The sequence below is a fragment of the Myiozetetes cayanensis genome, unplaced genomic scaffold (genome assembly GCF_022539395.1).
Source record: "Myiozetetes cayanensis isolate MyiCay16 unplaced genomic scaffold, myiCay2020 scf5-8, whole genome shotgun sequence".
Classification (NCBI taxonomy): Eukaryota; Metazoa; Chordata; class Aves; order Passeriformes; family Tyrannidae; genus Myiozetetes; species Myiozetetes cayanensis.
In genome coordinates this window covers 100,003,658-100,028,614 of record NW_026087742.1, presented here as the reverse complement: position 1 = coordinate 100,028,614, position 24,957 = coordinate 100,003,658, and the positions used below count along the sequence as shown (strand labels likewise).

Sequence of the window (24,957 nt, the reverse complement as noted above, 5' to 3'; positions counted from 1 at the left end):
CTGGTGTCAGGCAACTTTCCAATTCAGGTGCTGTGGGTCACAGTTGCTGGCTGCTCTGGTGTGATGTCCCACAGACATCTCGTGTGTATCTCTGACACAGCAGCTGTGGAAATAAAAGGTTGGCCTGGAGCACTCTGGGACATTTTGTATTTTTCTAAAATGGAAGAAGGAAATTTAAGAACTTGTTTGTTTGGGGTTTTTGTTTGTTTGTTTGCTTGGGTTTTTGTGGTTTTAGGTTTTTGTTTGTTTTTGTTTTCTTTATTACAGAGAAAGCTAGTAAATAACTAGCAGAAGACAGTTGTTTCTAGTGCCTGTTTTTAGCTAAAATAACGGGGGTTAATTATTAAACCTTTTACTTGGTCGCTCACTTGTTCTCCTGATGCTTTAATCCTGGGTCACAGAAAGTTTAAGAGTGCTTTACAGGGGAGACTCGACTTCTTTTTGCCTCAACCTTTCCATGCTGACGGGATGTTACGGGCTTTGCTGCTTACACTCTCTGTAGTTGCCATTGCTCATGCTGAGCTCTGCAAGCCAGGTAAGATTTGGAGCTGATTCCCATCGTTCCCCAAGTAAAACAGCTATCAGTTTATGACTACAAAGCTGCCAGCTTCTCAGATTTTTATTTTAACTATAGTCTTCAGTTTGAAGATTGAAATGCTGAACATTCACTTCTTTTAGGAGTTTGCAAATTAGGTATGGAAGTTGATCTCACTTAAAGAGGTCATGGTAAATCTCTGTAGGGCTCTTTTTATGCTAGTAAATTCTGTTCTCTTAAAGAGGTGATCTGTTAAGACACATTTAGAAGCTGCTGTTTGTGAAATAATTAGGGAAGTAAATTATTTAACATCCTATTTTTGCTGACTATCAATATATGTTTCCTTTTTTGTCTTTGTGTCAGATGCACAAAATGCTTTCAAAGTGCGGATTAGCATCAAAAGAGCTTTGGGAGATAATGCAGTAAGTAAAGCATCTTCACATATTCTTCCTAACTGAATATCTGCCAAAATGGAAGTAATATATACTGGAAAAGTTCTGGAGGCAACACAAGCAAATTGGTTTACATTGTTAATTGTAATAGCTTGCTGAAGTCATGATCCAGGGATCCATTTCTTGACATTTGACTAGCCCATTCCTTAAAATGTCATCCTTTAAGAGAAGTATAAATCTCAGCTGTTCATAAAGATAATTTTCTTTCAAAGATTTTGGTTTTTTCCTCTGGAAGAGCAGTAGGGATGTTACACTTTATGCATGAGAGGTGCTGCATAAATGTAAGTCTGTATTTTGGGAAAAGCACTTCTGCTTGAGAGCGCTGCTTGTAAAGTCAAGTGTGTCTGGGAAGAGAAGCAGGAAAATATTTTTTTTGTCTTTATGAAATGGGACTTTATATCAGGCTCTCAGACAAGCATTAACTGTAGAGATCATTCAAGCATGTCTCATCAGTTCCCTACTAATGGAGGGCTTCGGATAGTGGCCTTTTTTCCCTGCACTGGTGCACAGGCTTGTCTCATGAGGACTGCACTGCTTTGGCTTAATTCAGATCTTTGGGCTTAATGCAGAAGTACTGGTGTGAGCAATAAGAGACGTATGTAAGAGATTGGGACATTAGTTAGCAGAATGGTCCTTCCTTATCTAAGGCACTGTTTAATACGTCAGATCCCAGTACTTTGTTCATAGTTTTCAATACTTAGGGCAAATCTGCGTCGTGTTAACAGGCTCAGCATAAAATTAGATATGAAATGTCTTGGACAGTCATCTCCACTGGAAGTGTGGTGTCTGATTATGTTATGAACCCTGGGAAACAAAAAGCAGTAGGTTATATGTTATAAGAGATTGGTGAAATGAGAAACTCCCTATGACTGTAGAAGCTGTTCTAAAATTACCCTGAAATATCAGGTAATTTAAAGTAACATTAGCAGGCACCTTGGTTTCACTGATAACTTTATAAACCAGAAAAATAGCAAAGATTAATTCAAGATACCTGCTTAAGTAAATGTCTGGAAATTTGTATTGAAGTCAGTCCTCTGGGGTGGGAGAGTTCAATTAAACAGTAATGCGAGGCCGGTTCATTAAAAAATTATTAAAACTAGTATAATACTATGGCTGAAAATATGTCAAAATAATTATTGAAGCTCCTTTAAAAGATAACTGCTAATGTTTTGATTTAATCTTAGTTCAACATAGTAGCAAAGAATGAAAATTGCAGTTCCCAGTAATGCCCTTTTTTAATGCTTTTTGCTTCTCCAGCTCTAGTAAAATAAGGGTGTTTTGTTTGATCATTTGTCATTTTTTAATTTTTTTTATTCAAAAAGGGTATGAAACAAATCATTACTTTTAAAAGCCCTTTTTATTGCAAGAAAAAAGCAATAACTGAGGAGTCTATTTTTTTTTGTAGAGAGTAATTTATTTCGTATAACAGAGTTTCACAAAGTGTGTGAAAGTGCTAAGAAGAGCATTTTAGAACACCAACTAGTTGAAAGTGGTATGATCCATACAAGATCACCCACAAATAATGACCAGTTTATTAAGTGCACAGGTAGCAGCAATTCCTTTTCATAGCCATTGCAAACTTCTCTGTGGATGACTGAAATTGAAAACTGAAACTACCATAAAACTGAAATTCATTTTGGTTAAAGAATTTGGGACACCTTACTTTTTTTAATGTCATTTATTTGTTTTAGCAAAGAAAAGCGTAATACTGTCACAGTAGGACATGCCCAGCTTCGTTCATTCCCAAGTCACTTCAAGCTACACCATAACAGAAAGCCCTGATACTGTGGGAATTTTGCTCCAGGACTGGCAGGATAACTCCAATGTACATTCAGGGGCATAGGAAATCAGTTAGTGCAGCTTTTCACGTGGTTTAGTGCACGCCATCCACCTTGTGTGAGGCTGATAAAAACAGGACACCATTTTTTAATGTGCATCAGGTAGACTGTACTTGGCAGCACAGAGCTCCATTTAGTGTATTTATTTAGGTCTTATCAGAATGGAGCTGGAAAGAGCAGCTCAGATGCAGTAAGTATTCAGCTGTTATCATTTTATTTGCAAATGATGGGTGTACTTGACAGAGCATTGTTTGCTGATCGGTGAGAGGAAACGGTGCCTGTAGGCCCAAATGGAAGGTGATTTATGAGTCTCTCTGGGGATGGTTTTACTTTATGAGTGGCTTCTGGATTAGCTGCTAGTCACTAGTTGCTTCCTACTCATGGAGTGAGCAGAGGGGTAGAGAATTAAATCAAAAGGGCCAGAGGCAACTAGGGAGTGAGAAGAAGTGATGTGCACTGAGAATTCTGTGTACCTTGATGTCACCACTCATTTTAACTGTAAGAGTTGAAGAGCTGGCACCTCGGGAGTCGCAGCCAGGTGAAGTAGAAGGTGCACTGCCCTTCTGGCTCATGTATTCAGGCTGTTTCTAGGGTAGGGGATGAAGAGGAGAAAGGTTGACATACACCTTGTGTCTTGCCACCAGATGGGACACAGAAGTGTGTTTGTGTGTCCATAGCCACACTGCAGTCTAAATGGCTGTCTAATTAAAACACAGAACCATTCAGGAGGGAAGGGATCTTAAAGGGTCCCTAGTCCTCTGCTGCTCAAAGCCAGGTCAACACGGAAATGAGGTCAGGTTGCTCAGAGCAATCGTGTAATATTCTAATCTCATTCTACTCAAATTTTGTCTTCCTTAAAGCACTACTATAGCATTTCACCCCATCAACAACCTACACTCATCATCTTTCGCCATATATCTAATCATCGTCTTTCAGTAACAGGAATTTAAGACTAACTTTCACAGTCAGCTATGTCTAATTTTGCTCCTTCTTAATGTATAAAGGATGGCAGGTGCAACTGTGCCAAGATTTTGTGTTGGTTTCTTTGCAGAGCAATTAAGATGGTAAACATTAATAGTTCTGATACCATCATGTAATGTGTCATTGATAACAGTTACATTTATAGTGTGTGGTTGCCAATGATATTTAGTATCTCCTGTGTATCAGCAGAAAATGTGCAGCAGTAGCTGCACTGCATAGGAACATCCTCAGTCATCAGCTGCAGTCCAGACCTTTGCACTTGCAGGATAAAGATAAAACTGATAAAGGCCCATGGTAGAATGAATCAGGTGTAGTGGAAGGTGTGCCTGGCCATGGCATGGGAATTGGAACTAGATGATCTTTGGGGTCCCTTCCAACACAAATAATTATAGGTTTCTTTGCACCTCTCTGACTGGAGAAAGCTGCTGATTAGAGACTTGTTTCTATAAATTCATGCCCACTTATCCTGAGTTCATACAGTTTGTTAGCTTAAAGGTGCTCTTGCCTTACTTTTCCTCCTCATTATTTTACCTTCTCCCTGCATATTCCTTCATGCAGTCCTTTATAGAGGTTCTTGTTCATATGGAGCCCATAGCCATCTCCATCTCCTTTACTTCCTGTCTCATCTCCATTTTCTTGGGGCTTCTTGCCCCTCTTCCCAGAAGTTTTCTGCAGCATCTTCTCCTCACTCAGGCAGACCCCTGATTTCTGCTGAACTTTCTCTACCAGTCCCCTGCCCCCATTTCTTCCAGCTTTCTGTTTATTCTGTCTTTTTTTTTCAAGTGCTTACTCTTTCAGCTGGGGCTCGAATTCCTCACTACAAATTATTTTCTCTGTTTTGAGATACCCTCTTAGTTACTCTGACTTGAAGGAGTCCCAGGCAAACACATTATTCATGAAAACTGAATACTAGATTGTGACAAACTGCATGTATATATGCATTGCACTAAACATAAACATATCAAGTACATGTACTTGGAAGTGCTGCATTGCATTTGTGTCCATGTAAGCATGAAATGGAGTGTGCTTCATCATTATCCATTTTCAAGACAACTGATTAAATTATCTCTACAGCTGTTTTAGTCCACTGGGTAACAAATGATTTTTTTTTCTGTGCTTTTGGACCTGTTCTCAAAGGCTGCAGATGGCATGTAGGGATTCAGTCAATAGTGCCACATGCAGAAAAATAGAAGATCTTCCCTTTTAATGCTGCAAATTGTGCTTCATGGTTTAAATACAGATGTCTTTAAAATGATGATAAATAGTTTTATGGCTCCCATCTGTATTAATTCCTCTACTAAATGATCTCTTTTTTCTTTTAGTGATAGTTGCTCTCAATAATGTCATGTTTTCATCAGTGCAGTGGGATCAAAGTACAGGCTTTTATAATTTTTTTCCAAAGAATTTCTCTCTGGTTTTTTTCTCGGTTGAAGTTCCCAGGCTGGTATGCATTATCACAGTATGTTCCCAGCTCCATTCACAAGGCAAGAGGGGTGAGTCAGAACCCAGGTTCTCAGCACTGCACCTGGATTTTAGTGCTGCTCAAGTTGCCTATTGCCTTAGCTTTGTTGTCCTCGTCTTACCACATCTCAGTGAGCCCATTTCACAACTCATCCTTTGTCTAGGGATGATAAACATGATCAGTATGACTTTCTACCATTTAAATGATGGCCCTCTCTAGGTTCCCAGTCCACAGTTTGCCAGTGCAAAATGAGGGCTGCTGATACCTGAAAGTTGGATTCCTTTTTTTCTGTGGAAGGGTTGCAGCTCCATGCATCCAAAATCAGAACTTAAAAACCAGAATTAAGATTTGGCAATGCTGTTTACTGCTTTTTGATGTACATTGTTGTTTTTTGAAGGACCACAAAAAAAGTAGGTTCATGATGTCAACAGAGTTAAGTATCCACACCATTTGGTTTTGGTTTGGGTGATTACAGAGCAGATTTTTTTAATGCTGAAAATTAAAGATGAAATGTGTGTTCTGATTGACTGAAGAAAGCTGTTTCTAACTTCCGTTAATATAATTCCAAGGAACTAATAATCTTTGTAATCTGATGAAAGGTGAAAGGGGGAATTCAATCAGTATGCCTCAGTCATGGCTCCTGTTATAAAAATGTAATATATGCAGTTCTTACAGGTCATTAGCATTGCATATGTGAGTGAAAGCCCAGGGGAAGCCAGAGAAGCTGTCTCAGAGAACTAAAATTACAGAAGCATGATTTTTCATCAGGACAACAGACACCAGTTTTTGGAGCCTGTATTTTACTTCTTATTGAAGTAGTAAGGATGCTATTTTCTTTCTTTTGTCTTATATGCAGTGTAGCAATTTGTAATATAGTTGAGTCTTCTTGTTACAAAGGCCGTGTACAGCAATAAGGCTGCAATCTCATTTTAATTCCTGGTGTCCTGATGTCCAGCTCCCAGAGACTACCTTCAGCACTAGTTCTTTTTAATTTATTTTTAGGCAGAGCTAAGTAGCCTTTGAGGGTGGATTTAAGCTTTCTACTTTAACTGAGTTTATCCAGCAAAAGAGGCAAGGCCATAGGTGCAGCTGTGTGGGGAGAATTCTAATAATATAACTAGTCTTGGTACAAGAAACTTTACCTCTCCAGTTTGATCGGCTTTCAGAAACATTTGATTAATTCAGTCTTTGGAAACATTCTTTACAGTTTATATTATTTATATTACAGTTTATATTGTGCTGTTTTGTTTCCGCTAGAAGAAGTCCTTTGTGCATACTAAATAATGGGCATTTATTTTCTTAGCACAACCAGAGAATTTAATAATTTTCTTGATCAATACAGCATTTCAAGTTCAATGACTCTTTTGCCTCTCTGTACTGCCAGCACTGGTGCTGAAACTAATTATTTTCCATCTTGCTTTACAGTATGCCTGGGATGCCAATGAAGAGTACCTCTTCAAAGCAATGGTGGCTTTTGCAATGAGAAGATATTCCAGCAAGAGCACAACTCAGTAAGCATCTACTCAGATTTGCCTTATGCATATGAACAATGCTGGATGTAGTGACTGTTCTCTGCTGTGCTGAACTGCAGAAATCATTATATAGAGATTCTAAAAGCAGACTGTTCCATTATATTTCTTTGACACACAGATACATGTTAAACATCACACTGTCTTAAGCAATGTTCAATCTTTGAACCAGTATCCCAGTTGATATGAAGTGACATAGCTGTGGGTCTCAGTGGGATGGTGCCAGTTCACTTTCAGAAGAACCTGGCAGTAAGATTTGACACCTTCTGGAGACCATCCTGGGAGGAGGCAAAGGGACATGTTGGAAGGTCAAGAGAGACAGTGAAGATCTTTGACTAAGCAGCTTTGGTGCACACTATCTTAGAGCTCAGCTTCAGTAGGATGCTGAAGATGAGCTGACTCAGAGACCCAGAAGATAAACAGCTCTGCCAGTGCTGTGCTCTGCTGCTGATCTCTATCCCCAGGATCACAGAGGTTGAGTTACCTGGCATCAAGAAGTTTCAGATGTTGCAGTTCAGATATAAATCAGCCTTTAATTGATTTTGGGATTAAATCTGCCCTGCAGTATTGAATATTCTTCTCAGGCTTCTGATCCTTGCTACTCTATGAAATTAGATACCAGATTAGACAGATCATTTAGCAAGCTGTATTTTCACTGTGTTCTTATCTTTCTTAAATGAAAAACCTTGTAAGTGCATTTCCATAGGCCTATTAGTTTTTTTCATCGTTTTTCATTTTGAAAGAAAAGACTTGGGGTTCTGGTAGACTAATGTGGATAAGGTTCTCAATTTACTTAAAAACAAAACTCCTTCAGACTATCATTGCATCAGGTGAAACATATTCCTCATTTGCAAAGATATTTGTTAACTTTAGTCACATGATGATTATTGTGGCTGCTGCACTTCTGTTAAATAGAAGGGGATTTCACCCTCAATATAACAGGAATGTTTGATTCCTTGCTATTTCATTTTAATTCCTCAGGAGTGGTCTCCTTTGAGCAAGAGAGCCATTACACTAAGCTTAACAAAAACAGCCAAGTGTGCTACTAAACCCAATTAAAATGGCACTTTAATAAATGAGTTCAAGATACAAGCTAATTACAAATTATTCTGTAGGGCTTTTTTTCAGTTTTTCAAATTAGAAAAGTTTTCATCCAGCATCTGATCCATAAAGATTTGCTTTTGTATACTTATTTTAGTCCTGGGTCCTTTTTTTAAATTATTCTCTTCTTTCAAAGTCATGGTGCTTTCACAAAGCACTGTGGTTTTTGGCAGAATCAAATAATACTAGAAAGGTTGGTGCAGGAATGGGAAAAAAATCAAGCCAGAAGGAAAGGAGTTAAATTTGTAATGGCAGTTATGTGTACCCACTCTGGGAAATCATAGAATACTCAATTCAATTTTCCACCAAGACAGCTTTTCCTATGGACAAACATGATGATATCAGTGTTACTCCAGTTTGGAGGTGGTCTTGCAATTTCCTGCTACTAAGTTGTTTGGAAAAGAAGTCAGTATAATATTTGGAAACAGCTAGGTTTGGGCATCTTTAGCTCTTTTTAAGATGGCATTGACTTCCTCATGGGGTATAACTTGTTGAGGTGTACCTTGGAGGTATAACTCATAACTCATCTAGGACTTAGAGATACCTTTATGGTCATGTACAGACAGCATGTCAACTGAAGGGCAGCTGTGCAGCTCTGAGATCTGGTACAACTTCTAGGCCACAGGCTGAGAAGTATCCTATGCACAGATCTCTCCCAAATCCCAAGAGACCTCAGAGCCCCCGTACAGGGACAGAGAGACCAGACAAACCTCCCAATACACCTCAAATAATCTGCCTGTTACGTGGGAGCAGGAAGGCTGTGAAAGCCTCCATCCTGTAGATGTGCTGGAAATAACACACCCCTTTCCACATCCGTGTGGCTGGCAGCTGGAAGGCAGGAGCGCCAGTCCCTCTCCATCCCCTCTGCAGTGGTCATGGAGGTGTGGGGGCACTCAGGATAGAGCAGCATGCTGTGCACAGAAGTGGCACTCTGGCATAGCTGGTGAGGATAGTGGCAGAGGCTTGCAGTGTGGTGAAGAGGGAGGCAGAAGCAGGATCTTGTGGCAAATAAATTACATTACACTACTGGCAAATAAATTGCATTTCACTGCAGGAGCTTTTGCAGGCGAATACCAACACATTTTCTTCAGGAGTTGTAAAAGACAAATACCAATTATTCTGTCATAAAAGAACAAATTGCCTGTGACTGCATTCTGGTAGCATTTAAACTTACCCAAATTTTGCATCCGGTTAATTGAAGATTTTGAAAAATGCACCATTATTTTACATAACTACTGGTTCTACCAGGATATAAACTATCCACATGACCATAGCCAGGATGTGACAAACTTTTAATATCCCCTTAATTTCTAACACACCCACAGCCCTTGAGTAACCCACAGCCACAACTGCCATAAACTTCAGTGAGCTGGATCAGGCCTTGAAATAATTTGTCTGGTGGATCAGGGTAACCATTGTTGCAGCCTGTCCCATAGTTTTTGATATTCAAAGGTCACCTTTTGTTAGGCTTCTGGAGCTGGATAAAAGCCAACTGGTGATGACAAACATTTGAATGTGTTGCTGCAAACAGCAGTTGATGCTGTTGTTGCCCTTGTGTAACCACTGAGTGACCCAATGCAGAATGGGCAGGATGGCATGTTACATCTCGAGTTCTCTAAAGTTAATTTCTAAACTGAAATGTAATAAATCATGGAGCAGTGTTTAATGTTTGAAAGGCTTGTCAAATTTTCAAGTTTGTGTGAAACAGAAGAAAGATACGATCCATCAAATAGCTCAGTAACTATTAATACAGATCAAATAAATACTTCTTTTTCAATGGAGAATTAAACCCCCTTTATTTCCTTTTACATACAGGCTTTCAATTGATTCTCAGTATATACAGTCATGAACTACATCAGCCAACCTTTGATCTCTCAGTGTTAAAAAATTATTGTCTGTAGTCTGTGTTTCTGTAATCTGTGACTCATTTGAAATAATATGCATCTCTTCTGGGCGTGAGACTAGTTAATCTTTAGAGCAGAAAGAATGTAATCGCATTTGCTTTCATTCAAGCAACAGAATCTACTTTGGGTACATCTTCCCCTCATTTATACATAAAAAACCCCAGCAGTTTTCCTCCAAAGTGACCAGCAAAAAATTCATCCACACTATCCATCTTCCTAAGACCATCTATTTTTGATACTAAAAATATTGTGACCATTTATAACAACAAAATAAGCTTCTAGAGTTAAAGCTGTTACATCAAGGTGATCCTGTGACTGCTCTCATGAAAGGGGAGAAAATAACATTCCTTTGCAGGAGCAGCTGCACAGCCCTGGGTTGGAAGAGTCCTGATGCTTTTGGAATAACAGGAGATGGGCACTCAGGACATGGAACTGTGGTTCTTTCATGAGCTAATGGCCACTATAGGCACCTGGCTCCCTTTGACTCTCTGGTAGCTCTTTCTTAACCCTAAACCTTCCTTTAAATCTCCATAAGGAACAATGGTGGTGTTAAAGTGCAAGGAACTGTCAGGATTTCCTGTAATCTACTCACTGGTGTTCACTTGTGTATATTAAAGGAAATGCAATTTTGGACTTTTGCCGTGGTGCCATAAGGCCAAACCAGGATCCTGTCATTTTGATGATAACAGACTCCTACAATCTCCATGTCAAAAGTCTACCGGCTGCTAAGGAAAAAGAAAGATGTCCACATATATGTTTACAAATACAGTTAATTAGTGCATAGGGAAGCCGTGTTTCTCAGATCTGTACAGTGTGACGGCACAGCTGCAATGCTTCTGCATGTTGTGAATCAGACCTGAATGCAAATAGTGCAGGAGAAAAAAAAAGGTGCACCTGCTGCACAGACATTGCCACATCGGTGCTTGTTGAACTAGTCTGTTTTGGTGTTTACTCAATCCCCTTTGAATTTCTTGTGAGCTGTATTACTCTTTTTGGGGCCTGGAAGGATTTATGGCATTTGGATTCTGCTGATGAAAAAGTGGTGGCAATGAAGCCAAGTTTTGGATGCTTGTAATTGTGCAAGGATTTTAGACACAACGGGGATCAGAAAGGCAGCAAAATTTACATATCTTAGTGCAATCTCTGCTGCCCAATTGATTCAGTGCTGTTTGTTCTAGAGAGAGATGCTGCCCCTATGGTGACTGACTGCCCTGTCTCATGCTGAAAGCCTTGGCACTGAGGAAAGACCCCAGGCTGAAGAGTCTCTGAAAGAGAGTGAAAAAGACAGGATGTTCTGCCAGTCCTTGTCTTCCAAATTTATCTTTCTCTTTGGGGATCAAACTTTCCTCACTTATGCCATTTCAAGAACATCTGTAAGGCAACACACATACAAATTTTCCACCTGGCCCAGTTTTTGATTGCACCACAGAAACTGCAGCTTTGGGAACTATGACATAAAGTTTTGGGTCCTACTGTTATAAGTTCCTCTGATAGAAAATTTCCTCTGCAGATACAGTTTTAGATGTTCTGTGAAGTCAGCAAAAGTTTGTCAGCCACCAGCCAAAAGTAGGCTTTTTTTCCCTCCCCTCCTGTATATTTTGTGCTTTGCTTTTGTTTTGTGAAGAATAGATCTGCTTTTATCTTCTGTCTGTTGCCAGTAAACTGATGTGAACATCTTTTCAAATTCCAGAGAATGGCTTTCCTCTTTTATCCATAAAAATTCTTTGTATTTCCAAATTGATATAGTTCCAGAGAGGTAAAAGTGAGTAATTCAGCTCCACAAAATCCATTTTATTACATATCTCTCTGGAATGTGCACTTGCGGCTCAGAACGCCAACCATATCCTGGGCTGCATCAAAAGATGTGGGACCAGCAGGTTGAGGGAGGGGATTCTGCACCTCTGCTCTGCTCTGGTGAGACCCCACCTCGAGTACTGCATCCAGCTGTGGGGTCACATCCAGAGTAGGGCCACCAAGATGGTTGTAGGGATGGAGCACCTCTCCTGTGAGGAAAAGGTGACAGAATTAGTTTTGTTCAGCCTGGAGAAGAGAAAGCTCTGGGGTGACTTTATAACATCTTTCAGTACCTGAAAGCAGCCTACAAGAAGGAGATTGAAGGACTTTTTACTAAGGTCTGTAGTGACAGGGCAAGGGGTAACAGTAATAAACTGTAAGGGGGTAGATTTAGATTAGATATTAGGAAGAAATTTTTTACAATGAGGGTGGTGAGATACAGCATCAGATCCAAGGGAAATTGTGCATGCCCCGTCCCTGGAAGCGTTCACGGCCGGGTTGGTGGGGCTTTGAGCAACCTGGTTTAGTGAAGGGTTTCCCTGTGCAGGCAGGGGTGTTGGCACTAGATGATCTCCAGGATCCCTTCCATCCCTCACGCCCGGTCCCCGTTCCCGCTGCCGCTGCGGGCCGGGCGGCGCTGGCGGGATGGCCGGCAGGTGGCGCTGCCCGCAGGGCGCGGCGGCGGGCGGGGTCGGGGGCGTCCCTCGGGCACGGCGGGGACCCTGGCGCTTCCTTAGCTCAGATACTCGTGGGGATGCCATTCCAGGAGGGTTTGCCGATGATTCCGACACTTACTGGCGCTAGCGTCAGGAACCCCATTTGTAAGAATCTGAAGAAAGGCGTTTCGCACACCGTTACATCGTATGCCCTGAGAAACTCTGTGCCTACGCCCTTCCACTAAAAACTTCACATAAAGCTGAGCAATCTTCCTTTAAAATAGATAATACTTTTTTTTTTTTTTTCAGCATAAGATAAATAGCATAGGCCAGTAGAATGACTAAATTTAGCTTGTTCCCTCTACTCTGCCTGGTTCTGTGAACAAAGATATCAAAAAACCCAGCATCAATTCCACTGTTCTTCCTTCCAACAAATATATCTTGTAGAAGAACTGCACTCACTTGACAATCATGTAGGGAATTCCCAATGCCTGTTCCTTGATTATTTGCTGTCAAAACCAAAATTCCTAATTCATTAATGCATTTGCCTCATTATATAATCTTTGTGACAGCCCTGATGATTAATATTCAAATATGTATTTTTCTATTTGATTATGGTAAATGTATGTCCAAGACCATGCAAGTTTGTGAGAGATTCAAAAATTTATTTGAAGACTCGTTTGGTCTTAATAACCTTAGTTTTTTTTTTTGTCATATTAGGAAATGGGAAATGTTATGAGTGATGTTTCTTTCTTGAGCATTAACTGTTAACTTTTTTTAAAATGAGATTTCTAAGGGGGGCTTAGATGAGAGCAATATATTAAGAAAATCTAAAATATTTCAATAATTCCTTTCATGCATCTTTAATGTTTGGGTTTTTATTTGTTTTTTAACTACCTGCAGAATTTCCAATGTGCTGCTCTGCAATGTGACAGACCGTGTGTCATTTTGGTTTGTGGTCACAGATTCTTCCAAAAATGTGACAACTGTTCCTGGAAGTGTGGTAGAGGCAGCCATCAGGTACAGTAACTGCTTCTGCAACCTTTTCTTCCTTGCTTACTGAGGATGCTTTCTCTCTCTGGGCCTTGTATGAATAAGCACACTTCCTCTTTAAGGATGAATTAATCCAAGTAGTTAAAACACCAAGGGGTCAGTACTCTTTCATGAAGGGGAGATCAGAGGATTTTTAACAGTCCCACAGAATGCAAAGCATGTGAGCCTTGGGATTATAACTTTGGAAAGAGTCTCTGTTAATGCTGGAGACTCAGAAGAAATTTAGTCCCTTTCCAGAGCCCTACCTGTGATTTGCTGTTCGGTGTGTGGCACATACAGTGCTCTCATCCAACTGCTATATTTACCAGCAAGAGCGCCTTCTCCCTCAGATGATGGAATTGCACACTTTCTGGGTGGAATTAATGTAATTTAACTTTCACTGCATGCTACATGCACATCTATACCTGGACTAATGAGCATAGGCTCCCTTTCAGTGCTTCTTGCTAACAGTTCAAGTGATTTAATTTAGAAGTTGAGTTTTCACATGAGAAGAGCTCGTGTGAACTCCTAACAGAGCTGGCTGTGTCCCAGCCTGGATTAAACAACTTTCTGCTCACATTCTTTTCATTCCAGCTGGTTCTGGAATGCCAGTCAATATCATAGCTGAGCATTGCTTGTACAAAGTACTGTGTGGTACAAATCAGTTTGCTTTCTACTAAAAATCACACTATGTAGCAAATAAAAGCAAGAATGTGGAGCTGATGAGGGAAAAAGAAAAAGTGGGTAGTCTGACTTCAGTGGTCCACCAAACCTTCACAAGGGGTTTATAGGGATGAGTCCCACAAGCTGCATAACTCACGTACATTTCTCAAGCACAGGGTGGAAAACGGACCTCTTTGTTTTCAGGCATTCTGTGCTCTGTCTTGAAAATTCATGTTATCTCTGTGGAGGTGTAATGCCTAATTCCTGATGAATGAGTAGGCCTTCTTTTGGAAAGATTAACTTAAGCTTATGAGCAGATTAAACTATTTCCTACAGAGACACCAAACAATAGCTTCATAGCATTAGTGGAGAAAGCAGATTATTTATTCACTGAAGCTCTCTGTAAGAGTACTGGAATGTGGGGTTTTTGCATTTCTGTTATTCTTTGATACACTCAGTAGCATAAGCTGATTTATTTAAGTCTTTTATGTGCCCCGTTCGGCACAGAAATTGGATGCTATTATTGTTTGGTTTTTTAACTGTTGTCTGTCCCCCCATTCTGATAAATATGCTATTTATGAAAAGTTTTAATTCCTATCTATTTCAGAAACAAGAAATAAAATGGACTATAAAACTACAATACTTTTTGTTCAATTGCTTCTGATTGCAGGCCTCCATACTAAACCTTTACTCTAATTCCTCATACTGTGGTAGCACATAAGAACACTAGCCATGGACCAGAATTTTGTTGCATGATATTTTCTACAAAGTAAGAATAAAGAGGAAGGTAAACCATCTCAGAGCTCTTTCTGAGAGTCAAGATCTTACATAATTATACACAAGATATAGTGATGCATACACTAACATGAAATGCACCTATAGTTGCTTGCATGTGTATGTAATTCTGAAAGTCCAGCCATTAGATGAGGCTGAACAATGCTTATTTCATCTGTTCACAATGATCCTTTCATATCAGTAAGGATGGAAATCTTTTCTAAATGACAGCTTACCATATAATGAGTCTTATAAAATGCCATGGCTTTCAGTCCTCTCCAGGAATGTTGGCTTTCCATTACAGCTAAGAACTTCCTGTCTTAGAGACAGCCAAACATTATGATTTCCAAGAAAAGAAGTTTGAAAAATCTTACCTGTATTTCTCATACATCTTTTCTTAGGAAATACTTGCTGTGTGGTAAATAAATTTAATTTTATACAAAAAAGAGCTGCTTTAATTCATACAACTGCAATCAAAATAAACTTCTCAAGACCAATACATGTAACACTTTTTTTACTCAAAAATTTTTGATTTTTTAAAACAACTAATGAAAGATACTGCTAAAGTCTCTGACAGCTGCTTAGATTCAGATCTGAAATTACCTGCAAATGATTACAGGGAGTGAAAATGGGTGAAGATACCCCATTACAGGGTAACAATTGTACTACTCGTGAAAAAGTGTATTTCTCAGACCTACGGTTTTTCATAATGGAAAAAAATGTGCAAAATACAAATCCCTTTAGCTGCATCCTGCAGAGAAGAAGGACATGTTGACAATAGGAGTGGATTCTTTTGGACCAAACTGTATTCTGTTCCTCATGGATCTAAGAAGATCTACAGCAGCAGGGGCAGATGTACTGCCCATAACATGCAGGATGGTTCAGTTTGAGAGACCAAGGGGCACTGTAAGTAAGTCCCCTGAGCACTGCAGGGTATATCTGCCACTCCCATGCTAATCTTGAATGCTGCATCAGCAAGACAACAGAGACACTCTTACTGATTACAGCCTGCTGTGTCTTCAGCACATGGTCCAAACCAGAAATAAATAATAATTGTGTACTTCAGGTCTCATCTGTATTTCCCAGTTTTTCAGATAGATACATACGAAAATTTGTTGTTCAAAATGTTGGAAGTGTGTGGGTGTCCATGGATTACTGACAAGGTCTGTGTTAAAGTGAAGGTCTGTGTAATCCTACCAACATCATAGAATCATAAAATCATAGAATCACAGAATCAGTTAGGTTAGAAAAGACCTCCAAGACCATCAAGTTCAACCTTTGACTGATCACCACCTTATCAACTAGACCATGGAACTAAGTGCCATGTCCAGTCATTTTTTAAACACCTCCAGGAACGGTGACTCCACTACCTCCCTGGGCAGCCCATTCCAGTGCTTAACCACCCTTTCAGAGAAGAAATTCTTGCTGTTATCCAACCTGAACCTCCCCTGGTACAGCGTTAGGCTGTGTCCTCTTGTCCTATTGCTAGTTGCCTGGTAGAAATGGCCAACCCCCACTAAAGGTGGACAACATTCACGGCCTTTAACTCATCATGCTAGATCAGATTCAGTCCTACCAGACACTGCAGCATGTTAATGAAAAATCCTTTTATTTTTTCCTGTGTTTTTAACTTATCCAATATCTTTATAAAGAGTGGTGATGTTATTTTTTTAATTATTTTTTTTTAATTATTTTTATGAAGGATGAACCGGAACAGAATCAACAGTGCCTTTCTACTGAGTGACAAAACACTGCAGTTCCTGAAGATAACCTCAACCTTATCACCTCCTGTTGAACCCTCTACGCCTGTCTGGCTTATTGTATTTGGTGTTGTTCTTTGTCTCATTGTGGCTGGGATTGTTTTCCTCGTTGTTTCAGGGATTCAGAAACGCAAGAAGTAAGCAGCTTAGCCTTTCTTCTATTTTAATGGAATATTGGCTAGTTAAGTCAGCTGAGCTGGTTTTGTGTTTCAGAGCAGCCTCAGAGAAATTTAGCTGTGCTCCCTTCCCTTCCTAGGTAAAGACAACATGTTCCTTTTCTGAGGAAAGGGGTTAAAATTTTTAACTGTGAAGTATAGATGCCTTAGTAATGCTGGGATGTAATGAAGAAATGGAGAGTGTCAGAATGTGATACTGGAGGCCACCTAACTAGAGATGAGCTTTACAAAGACATTTGATTTCAATCTTCCAGAGGTCTGTTGTGCCACAGGGGAGCCTCCTCTGACAGACTACCCACATAGCTACCAAGAGGGAGAGGGCTGGCAGTCACTGAGCTTCTTCCAGGGCAGTAGCGCTGAAAGTTGGCAGGGCTGAAAAACATGTTGCTGCTGCAGCTTGAGAAGACCCAGTAGAGAACACAATAATGATTAATGTACAGCCAAAGAGGGCCTGCTCAGTGGAATGGTCTGTGGGTCTCACCTACCATTCATGACATGATGAATCCAAAGCACCCAGCCCTTCACGGGTTCGTGGGCACATCTCCCCATGGGCTTAGGTATTTGCTGTCTGAGTAGGAGAAAGATACTCTCTTTTCCTCTCAGTTTCTCACCAGCCCTCTGGTGGCTCTGGTGAAAAAGAGAAGGCTATTCATGCTTCCCTAGTGTGAGCATGTTGGAGCAACACAGAGAGTAGATGTTTTGATCCTGCCATCTCTGTTGGCTCTGGTTGGGGCATAAGGAATAGAAATTTCTCATCTGAGTTGAAATTCTACGATACGAGTTCAGCTTCTGCCATGCTTTTGGCTACCACAGAGGTTAGGTTAACACAAAATTATGACTTCAGCAATAGATTCATACAGGAACAGCAGAAGAACTGAAAAGGTAAATTTCTGATGAAAACTAGGTAATGTTAAAATCATTGACTGTGTGATAGATTTCATCCGCAAATATATCAGAACAAGGGATTAATATAAGAAAAGCTGTGTGTTGCAGAGACTGTTGCTTTCTGCTTCCTTATTATCTTGAAGAACATTAAAAGACCTGAGAAAAACAACACTTATTATTAAGGTTAAGTGCTTCTCATAGACAATCTTTAGCAGTGTAGTTAGAATCCCTTCAGTTATATATTGCATTCACAGGAGTTGCATGAATTTCCAAAACCTCTTTCTGTATTCAAAAAGCCCCAAAATTCAAAAAAGAATAGATGAAAGATGGTGTTAGGGAAAGAGTCTGGGCAGGGACTTGGAGTATATGGATAGTTTTAACCCTGTCACAACCACGTTGTATGGATTGAATTATTTAATGCCTTGAACACAGGCAACTCTTCTGAAAAAGCAGAGAATAATGTTGCTACCTGAAGCCCATACCTGCCCTCTGTGTCATATCATGGCTCTGTGTGTCCTTATAGTGCCTGACTGAAAGGGGTTCTTTGAACATTTCAAATAAGTGTAATTTAAATAAACTATGCTAAATAGCTATGATTTTTCTAGCTAAAATAATAATTTATGCTTCATATCTTGCTGAAAGACGGAATTTCTCCCTGTATTTTCAAAATAACTCAGCAGAACTTGAGCACTTCCCCTCAATGTGGTGTAAACTACGTGGCATACCACCAGGCTTGTTGCAGCCTACCTGAGGTCACTTGGCACCCTCTCTGTCTCATATTTTTGTCCTTTTAGTTGTTACACTTCTTTTCACTTCTCCCTCTGTTTCCCTACTCTACCTGTATATATAACCTTTCCTCAGAGCAGATTTGTCTGTGGCTGAACTCTAACCCTCCTTTCACATCAATAACATCTGCAAGCAGGGGCAGGGGAATGAGAGAGAGGGTGAGCACATACTTCTTCCATCTATTGTTGCAAAGACTGGAGTGGTAAAAAAGAATGGTCTGGGCTATTTTGTTTCTTGAGGAAAAGAGCCAGACATCAGAGAAGAGAATTTCAAAAGTGCTGATCTCTTTTTCAGTCACCAAAGTAAGTGACCAGGTTGTCAAAGACTTGACAATGTCCAGTAATTAGTTTTCTTGGAAACCCAACCAGAGCTTACATAATGGGAACTCTGTTGCCTAGTAAGCTGTGTTGGACATCTGGCCCCAAGGATGGTGTTGACTTTTCATAAATCTGGCATTTTGTCTTTAAAGGCCTTTAAAGTATCAGTTAAATACCTCAGGTCAGATAAGTCCAAAAGTAGGTGCTTCAGGCTGTTGATGCTCAGGGTGGCAGGGAAGCACGATTGGCTTGTAAAGGGATTTCAGTATTGAGTTAGACTCATGTCATTTCTTGGACTTAATTAGGTCTTCACTATGCATCACTGCCAACATATAAAACTGCAAGTACAGCTGCCTGCAGATTGAAGAGCTCCCCGTGACTGTAGCCCTTGTCTCTGCAGTGGGCTGGATCAGACACACTGTCTCCCAGTCATGTGTTTGTTCTCCTATCATTGCAGCAATAGGACACTTCCCTTTCCAGTAATAGATTTGCCACACGCCTAGGGCAGGACCATCCTCTGCTCTCTATCCTAAACTAGCCTGAAGTCTACACCTACTCCCCCAAAATCCCATCTGCAACAGAGGCCATAAATAGTTGCCTTGGGAAGAGTGAAAACAGAGTAAGCACACAGTCTTTCCCTCTATTAGTCTCCCAGCATCTAATTTGCAGCTGTGGGCCTTCCTGAGCTGGATTTGGTCTTCATGTATTGGGTTACCTACATCATGGGTTACCTACAATGTTTTCTCTTCCCTTAACTTGCTGAGTCTCCTCTTGGATTTATAGAAATTTTTAGCTTCTCTTAATTCCTCTGGCAATGAGTTCCACACATCTTCTACTCCTCTGATTTCTTTTGAACCTGCTTTTTAGTAACTTTTATGTTCTGTCCCCACAGTTTTGTATTAAAGAACATTCCTCTTATCAGTGTGAGAGCAGATACAGCAGCCAGAGGTCAGAGGTTTCTGCTACTACACCCCAGGTTTATTTTAGCAAGTCTGTAATGCCAAGAATCTTCCAAAGGCCAATAAAATTTTATCATTGTTAATATCGCTGTTATTAGCAGTTACACTGAGTCAGATTTTTTATGATTGTCCCGAGTCAGATTGTTACAGTACATGCTGTGGGATAGAAAGAAGCAGTGCAGCTGACCTTTGAATTTCTTATCCTCTGAAAGCGCTGATAATGCAGGCTGAAAAGTACATCAGGTTTTTCAACTATGAACTAGTAGTTCTCAAGGTCAGAATAAATTTGGAATTAAAGGAATGTTGTGACATGTTGACTGATATTTCACTATTACATCTTCTCATGGTTTTATTTTTAGAATTTTTTTTTTTTTTAGATTTCTTTTAAATTTAGATAATTTTTAATTCAGCAACTATTTTAATATGTTTTCTGGGAGAACTGAATCTTGAAAAAGTGAAAACCATGTGATTGTTTTATCTAGAAAATAAAAACATAATATACTGGGTAGGAAGGGGGATGTTAATGAAGTTTGAAGAAAAAAAAGATTTGCAGCATTAAGAGTACCTAACTTCTGGAGAAGATAATACTGGAGTGTGAGGGCACCCAAGTCTGTGCATTTGGAGACTATAGTTAGTCTAAAGTTGATCTGTTTCTAAAAGGTATGCTTTAATTTGTACACATTGTGGGGTGGAATCTATGACATACATTACAGGGCCAGATTAGATGTTTAGTCCAGTCCTTCCTGATGTAAAATAAAAAGAGATTTAGGGATTTTTTTGATTTTGGTTTTGCACCAGCTTTTCCTTCTGCACCCTCCAGTAATTTTACAGAATAAGAAGGTGAAATATTATTTAAAACATACTTACAACATGTTTACTTTGGGTTTTCTGAGGTCAAACCACTAAACCAGGACTTCCAATCTGTGGCCCTCCCATCTTCCATGGTGTATTTACAACAGCAAAGATGTACACAAGACTATGCCTTTAAGCTACAACAAACTTCTGACTAAACATGTAGTTTTCTGTCTGTGGAATCGTGATGAGTGATGCAGGTCAACAGAATGATTTTTTCTTTCTTGTTTTTAGAAAGAATAAAGAGTCAACAGAGAGAGAAAATTTAGAAGAGAAGGTTGAAGTGACAGTAACATTAGAAAATGGGCTGCCTTGTGAAGTGCTGGATTTAAAACCAGGCCACATTAATGGTGTCTTTGCAGCAGATGATGAACGGTTCACATCCTTATGAAATGCTGCCATTGCTATCTGGTCATTTTCCAAGAGACTCCTGTGCCTACCTTATCTCGACACTACTCCTGAATGTCAAATGTGAAGACAAGAAAAACATCCTTTCATTTAATTTCCCTGGAGAGAACCTTTTGCTGATAACACACTTGAACCTCCATTACAAAGCTTTTGTTCATGAACAACGCAAATGAGAAGGCCTCAGATAATATCCAGAAAAGATTTCCAGAAGATGTGTGACAGAACAGGGCTGAAACCTGCCATGTGTCAGGCATTTAATATTTAATGATTATTTAAATATGTCCGTTGCTTTTTGTCCCTGATGTAAATGTGAAACTGCATTATTCCTGAATGTCACTGGGGAGATCATCTATCATTGTCAATTCTTGATGGGTTTTCTTTCAAGCCATACGCAAAAGTTTCTCTGTAAAGTGACTTCTGTTTTGTGATATGTAGTATGCCTTTGGATGGAACAATGATCAGTGCATGAAAGTTTTCATTTATTGAGAAACAAAAATGTGAGCTTTCACAGCCTCTGTGAGACCAAGTCAAAAAGCATGTGGGACATCTGTAGCTTTGAGGATAGCAAACATCTGGTACTAGAAGTGTTTTTCACTTAACGAAGTCATAGAATAGATAACCTGGAAATTAAAGCTTCCAAACTCTAAAATTTGTAGAAAATAAAAGTTGCAACAAAGGGCAGATTTTCCAAAGGTGCAGTCTGTGTTTAGCAGCCCAGCTCTCATTAAATCAGAGGATCAAAGAATGGCCTGGGTTGGTAGGGACCTTAAAGGTCATCTAGTCCCAAACCCCCTGCCATGGACAGGGACACCTTCCACTAGACCAGGTTGCTCAGACCTCTGTTCAGTCTGGCCTTGAATGCTTTCAGAGGTAGGACAATCACAACCTCTCTGCAAACCTGTTCCAGTACCTCACCACCTTCACGGTAAAGATTTTTTCCTAATATCTAATATAAATCTCCTCTCAGTTTCTCTCTCTTGTCCTGTCACTATCTGCCCTTGTAGACAGTCTTTCACAACTCTTTGAAAAAAACCTTCCTTACATTTTTTAGTAATAAAACGAGAGTAGATTTCCAAGGCATGGCCAGCATGGGGTCAGATGAACGCTCATGTGACCGCTGGATAGGTTTAGTAAGGATTCAGTACGTAAAACACCAGCTCCTGGTTTTGGTGCACCAAACCCAGATGAGAACATGTAAGTGATGGTGAGTCAGCAGAGACCGTTCAGACCTGTGTTTCCTATTTGGCTGGGAGTAGAGGACATCAAGTAGTGCCAGACCCTACACTGCATTAGTGGATTGCTTTGAAGTCAGCTGTGCATACAAACAGTGCTATCTGTGCCCTAATCCCATTCCCATCTAAATTGGTGACAAAATTTGGCCTGTTTTCAGAAGAACTGTGCCTCAGAAGAGGGGAGTTGTGTATGTGGGTAACCGTACACAGAGAATGGAAGTGTGTTGAAGCAAAACACAGTATCTGCAGTTACCAAACAGCTGCCCACATCACTGAAGGCAGAATTTGATCATTAAGCATCCTTTTTCCATGTCATGTTTAGAGTCAATATTAGAAAACTCATTTACTTTTTAGGATTATTCCATTAGATTCCTCACCAACGGGAACAGGCTTAAACAGAATAAAAGTTGCTGAAGGACCATCCTGAATGACATCCTGAAGGGTACTGGGTTGTTTCCCACTGTACAATCCTTCAGCATTTTGTCTGTATTGAGCACCTTTGGCTATTCACTTGACTCAGCACTGACTCTTGGGAACACTGTGAGCAGAAGGGGAGGAATGGGAAGGAGAAGGGAAAGCATCGGGGTAAAGGGAGAAAGCTGAGCAGGGGAAACTTGAGGCTAGGGGAGTCAGGGAAAAGGAAAGCTAAATGCAAAATAAAACTATGGAACCCACTTATCACTTGCCTCACATAGTCTCATCTGTCACATTTATCTTTGATGTCCTGCTGGTGGGTCCCTCTGGACAAGGACTGCATCTTCTCTGGGTCTCAGAGGGTGTGCTACTCCATTCTGGAAAAGGATTAATAAAGTCAGTTATGAGTGATAATATCTCAGTGCTTCAAAATTACCATCCACAACATGTAGATGTATTTCTCACAGGAATGTCAAAGATGAAGCTTGCCAGTGTTGGAGGGAAGATATGGAATACAGTGTTGTTATTGCTTCCTCAGTCGTTGCTCCAAGGTCTCTCACTCAGGCAGTTTTATTGAGGTAATTCAAATCCCATAATTTCTAAACCTTCACACTTTTCACATTCTTTCTATGACAGATAGCCACATCTCAGTGCAACCACAATGGGTTGTGGTAACTGCAGCATCTCTGCAAGAACCTGTGAAAGATTTTGGTGAGAACAGCTTAGCAGTGTAAGAGTAACCTCGAGCTACCCAGTAAGATTTAGTGTTATCCTGTGTTGTACTATATGATACTCGAAATAAAATTCACTTGAGATGAAAAAGGGCCAAGCTTATCTGAGCATACTTCTCAAGGCCTGAATGAAGATTCTGTTCAGCCCATGGCACTGGTTAGCAACTCGAAAATAGATTGAAAGCCTCTGAACAAAACATTATGCAATGTGGGCTGACTCTGAGGTAAGTATTTAATCACTGTCTTCCTCCCAGCTCACCTCGTAGCTGCATAATTACTTTACAGCAGTTTGGCGTAATTTTCTGCTAATGATGATATGGGATTCACCCAGAGCATACATCTTGCTTGCTCTCTGCTGACAGAAAATGGCTTGAGAGAAGCAAATGATACATGAACAGGCAGATACCACACTTAGCAACACTTTGAAGTCAATGTTGGTATTAGCTCTTTCACTGAAATAGATACCACAAATGGGGTTAATCAAGGCCATAGTGCTACACAGAAGAAATAAATCTCTTTTCTAGTCTGTGCAGCAGGATCATATTAAAAAACAAAGCACACTTTGATTTGGTAAAGCCTGTCTCCAGAGCCTGAAAATAGTATGATGACAAAATATATCCCTGGAGGATGTGGCTGAGATGTTTTATGTAACTTTTACCTTCTTTTTCTCTAAACCACCTGCCATGCAGCACCTGATAACAAAAAGGAAAGTGAGTAACAGGCAATATACCCTATATGGGGAACTACTTCCTAAAAGAAGAGTTGCTTCTGCTTTCAGTGACATTTGTGCTGTGCCAATGAATTTTGAAAATGGTACATGGTATGCCTGAGACTGAACTGTTTCATTTTCAAGAGCTGTGTTTGAGAAAAGAGAGGAGAAAGGAAAATTCAGTGAAATGAAGCAATAAATCCAGAGAAGTTCTGACTGAAGAAAATCTGCAATGTTTATCATTAGCTCCACATCCCCAGCAAGTTGACATTTCAGAAGGGACATTACAGTTCTGTTCATCTTACTTGAGAGGGAGCATTGATGTCTAAGCCAGAATGAGCACAAATCATGCATAAGTAAGTTGTTTATGCTGTCAGTTATTAGCTACACATTTGGAGTGCTGAAGAACATTGGGAACTTTGCAGTGCCCTCTTTAAATTAGGGACCACATTGGTTGTGGCACAACTATTTGCTGTGTGCAACCTTCAGAGTTGTATCAAACACAGACTAGTATTGTAAATGAAATTAGTAGTCCTTGTTTACCAGTATTTGTTTAGGAAATGTTGCAAACCATGGGCAGATGCTGAAGTCCTTACTTGAGCTTTCTGCCACTTGCTTTAAGGAAAGCTAACCGCTCTATCCTGCAAACTGATGCTTACTGTGTGTGGAAGAAAACTACACTGAAGCTTGTTCTGTCACAGCAGCATTTGCCTCTTCTCTTCCAGGACAGTGCACAAAGTCTCGACAGAGGCTGTCTGTGGTATTTACCCCTAAGCATCTTCCTATCAGCCTACCTTGAAGCCTGGTACTCACTGGCTGGACCCAGTATTCTCCTGGGGCTCTGCTGGTGCTGAAGAGCCTGGAGGGGTGACCTCATGGGCCTTGTGCAGGCTACATACTCCCATTTGTTTGTCCAGGTACAACATTTGCTTCTGTCACATTGTTCTTCATGGAGAACCTTTCCTGGCTGTGCCTTCATAAAAGGGCACCTTTGTTCTACATTTTGA

General features: G+C 40.2%; 1 protein-coding gene across 1 annotated transcript; it reads left to right on the top strand.

The window, feature by feature from the left end:
* The first annotated feature begins 295 nt into the window (after positions 1-295).
* Positions 296-23,413, top strand: CLTRN (collectrin, amino acid transport regulator). The gene is made up of 6 exons (XM_050331975.1): positions 296-535; positions 899-957; positions 6,694-6,779; positions 13,156-13,272; positions 16,424-16,618; positions 20,691-23,413. Exons 1-6 carry the CDS (start codon positions 469-471, stop codon positions 20,845-20,847), a joined length of 681 nt encoding a protein of 226 aa, XP_050187932.1. The 5' UTR covers positions 296-468; the 3' UTR covers positions 20,848-23,413.
* The last annotated feature ends 1,544 nt before the right edge of the window (positions 23,414-24,957 follow it).

What these genes read in the sequence shown, in the direction of transcription:
- CLTRN (XM_050331975.1), top strand. Translation starts at nt 469, where the DNA reads ATGTTACGGGCTTTGCTGCTTACACTCTCTGTAGTTGCCATTGCTCAT. An exon ending in GAGCTTTGGGAGATAATGCA is followed by an intron (nt 958 to 6,693) that starts GTAAGTAAAGCA and finishes CTTGCTTTACAG; the next exon opens with TATGCCTGGGATGCCAATGA. An exon ending in GTGGTAGAGGCAGCCATCAG is followed by an intron (nt 13,273 to 16,423) that starts GTACAGTAACTG and finishes ATTTTTATGAAG; the next exon opens with GATGAACCGGAACAGAATCA.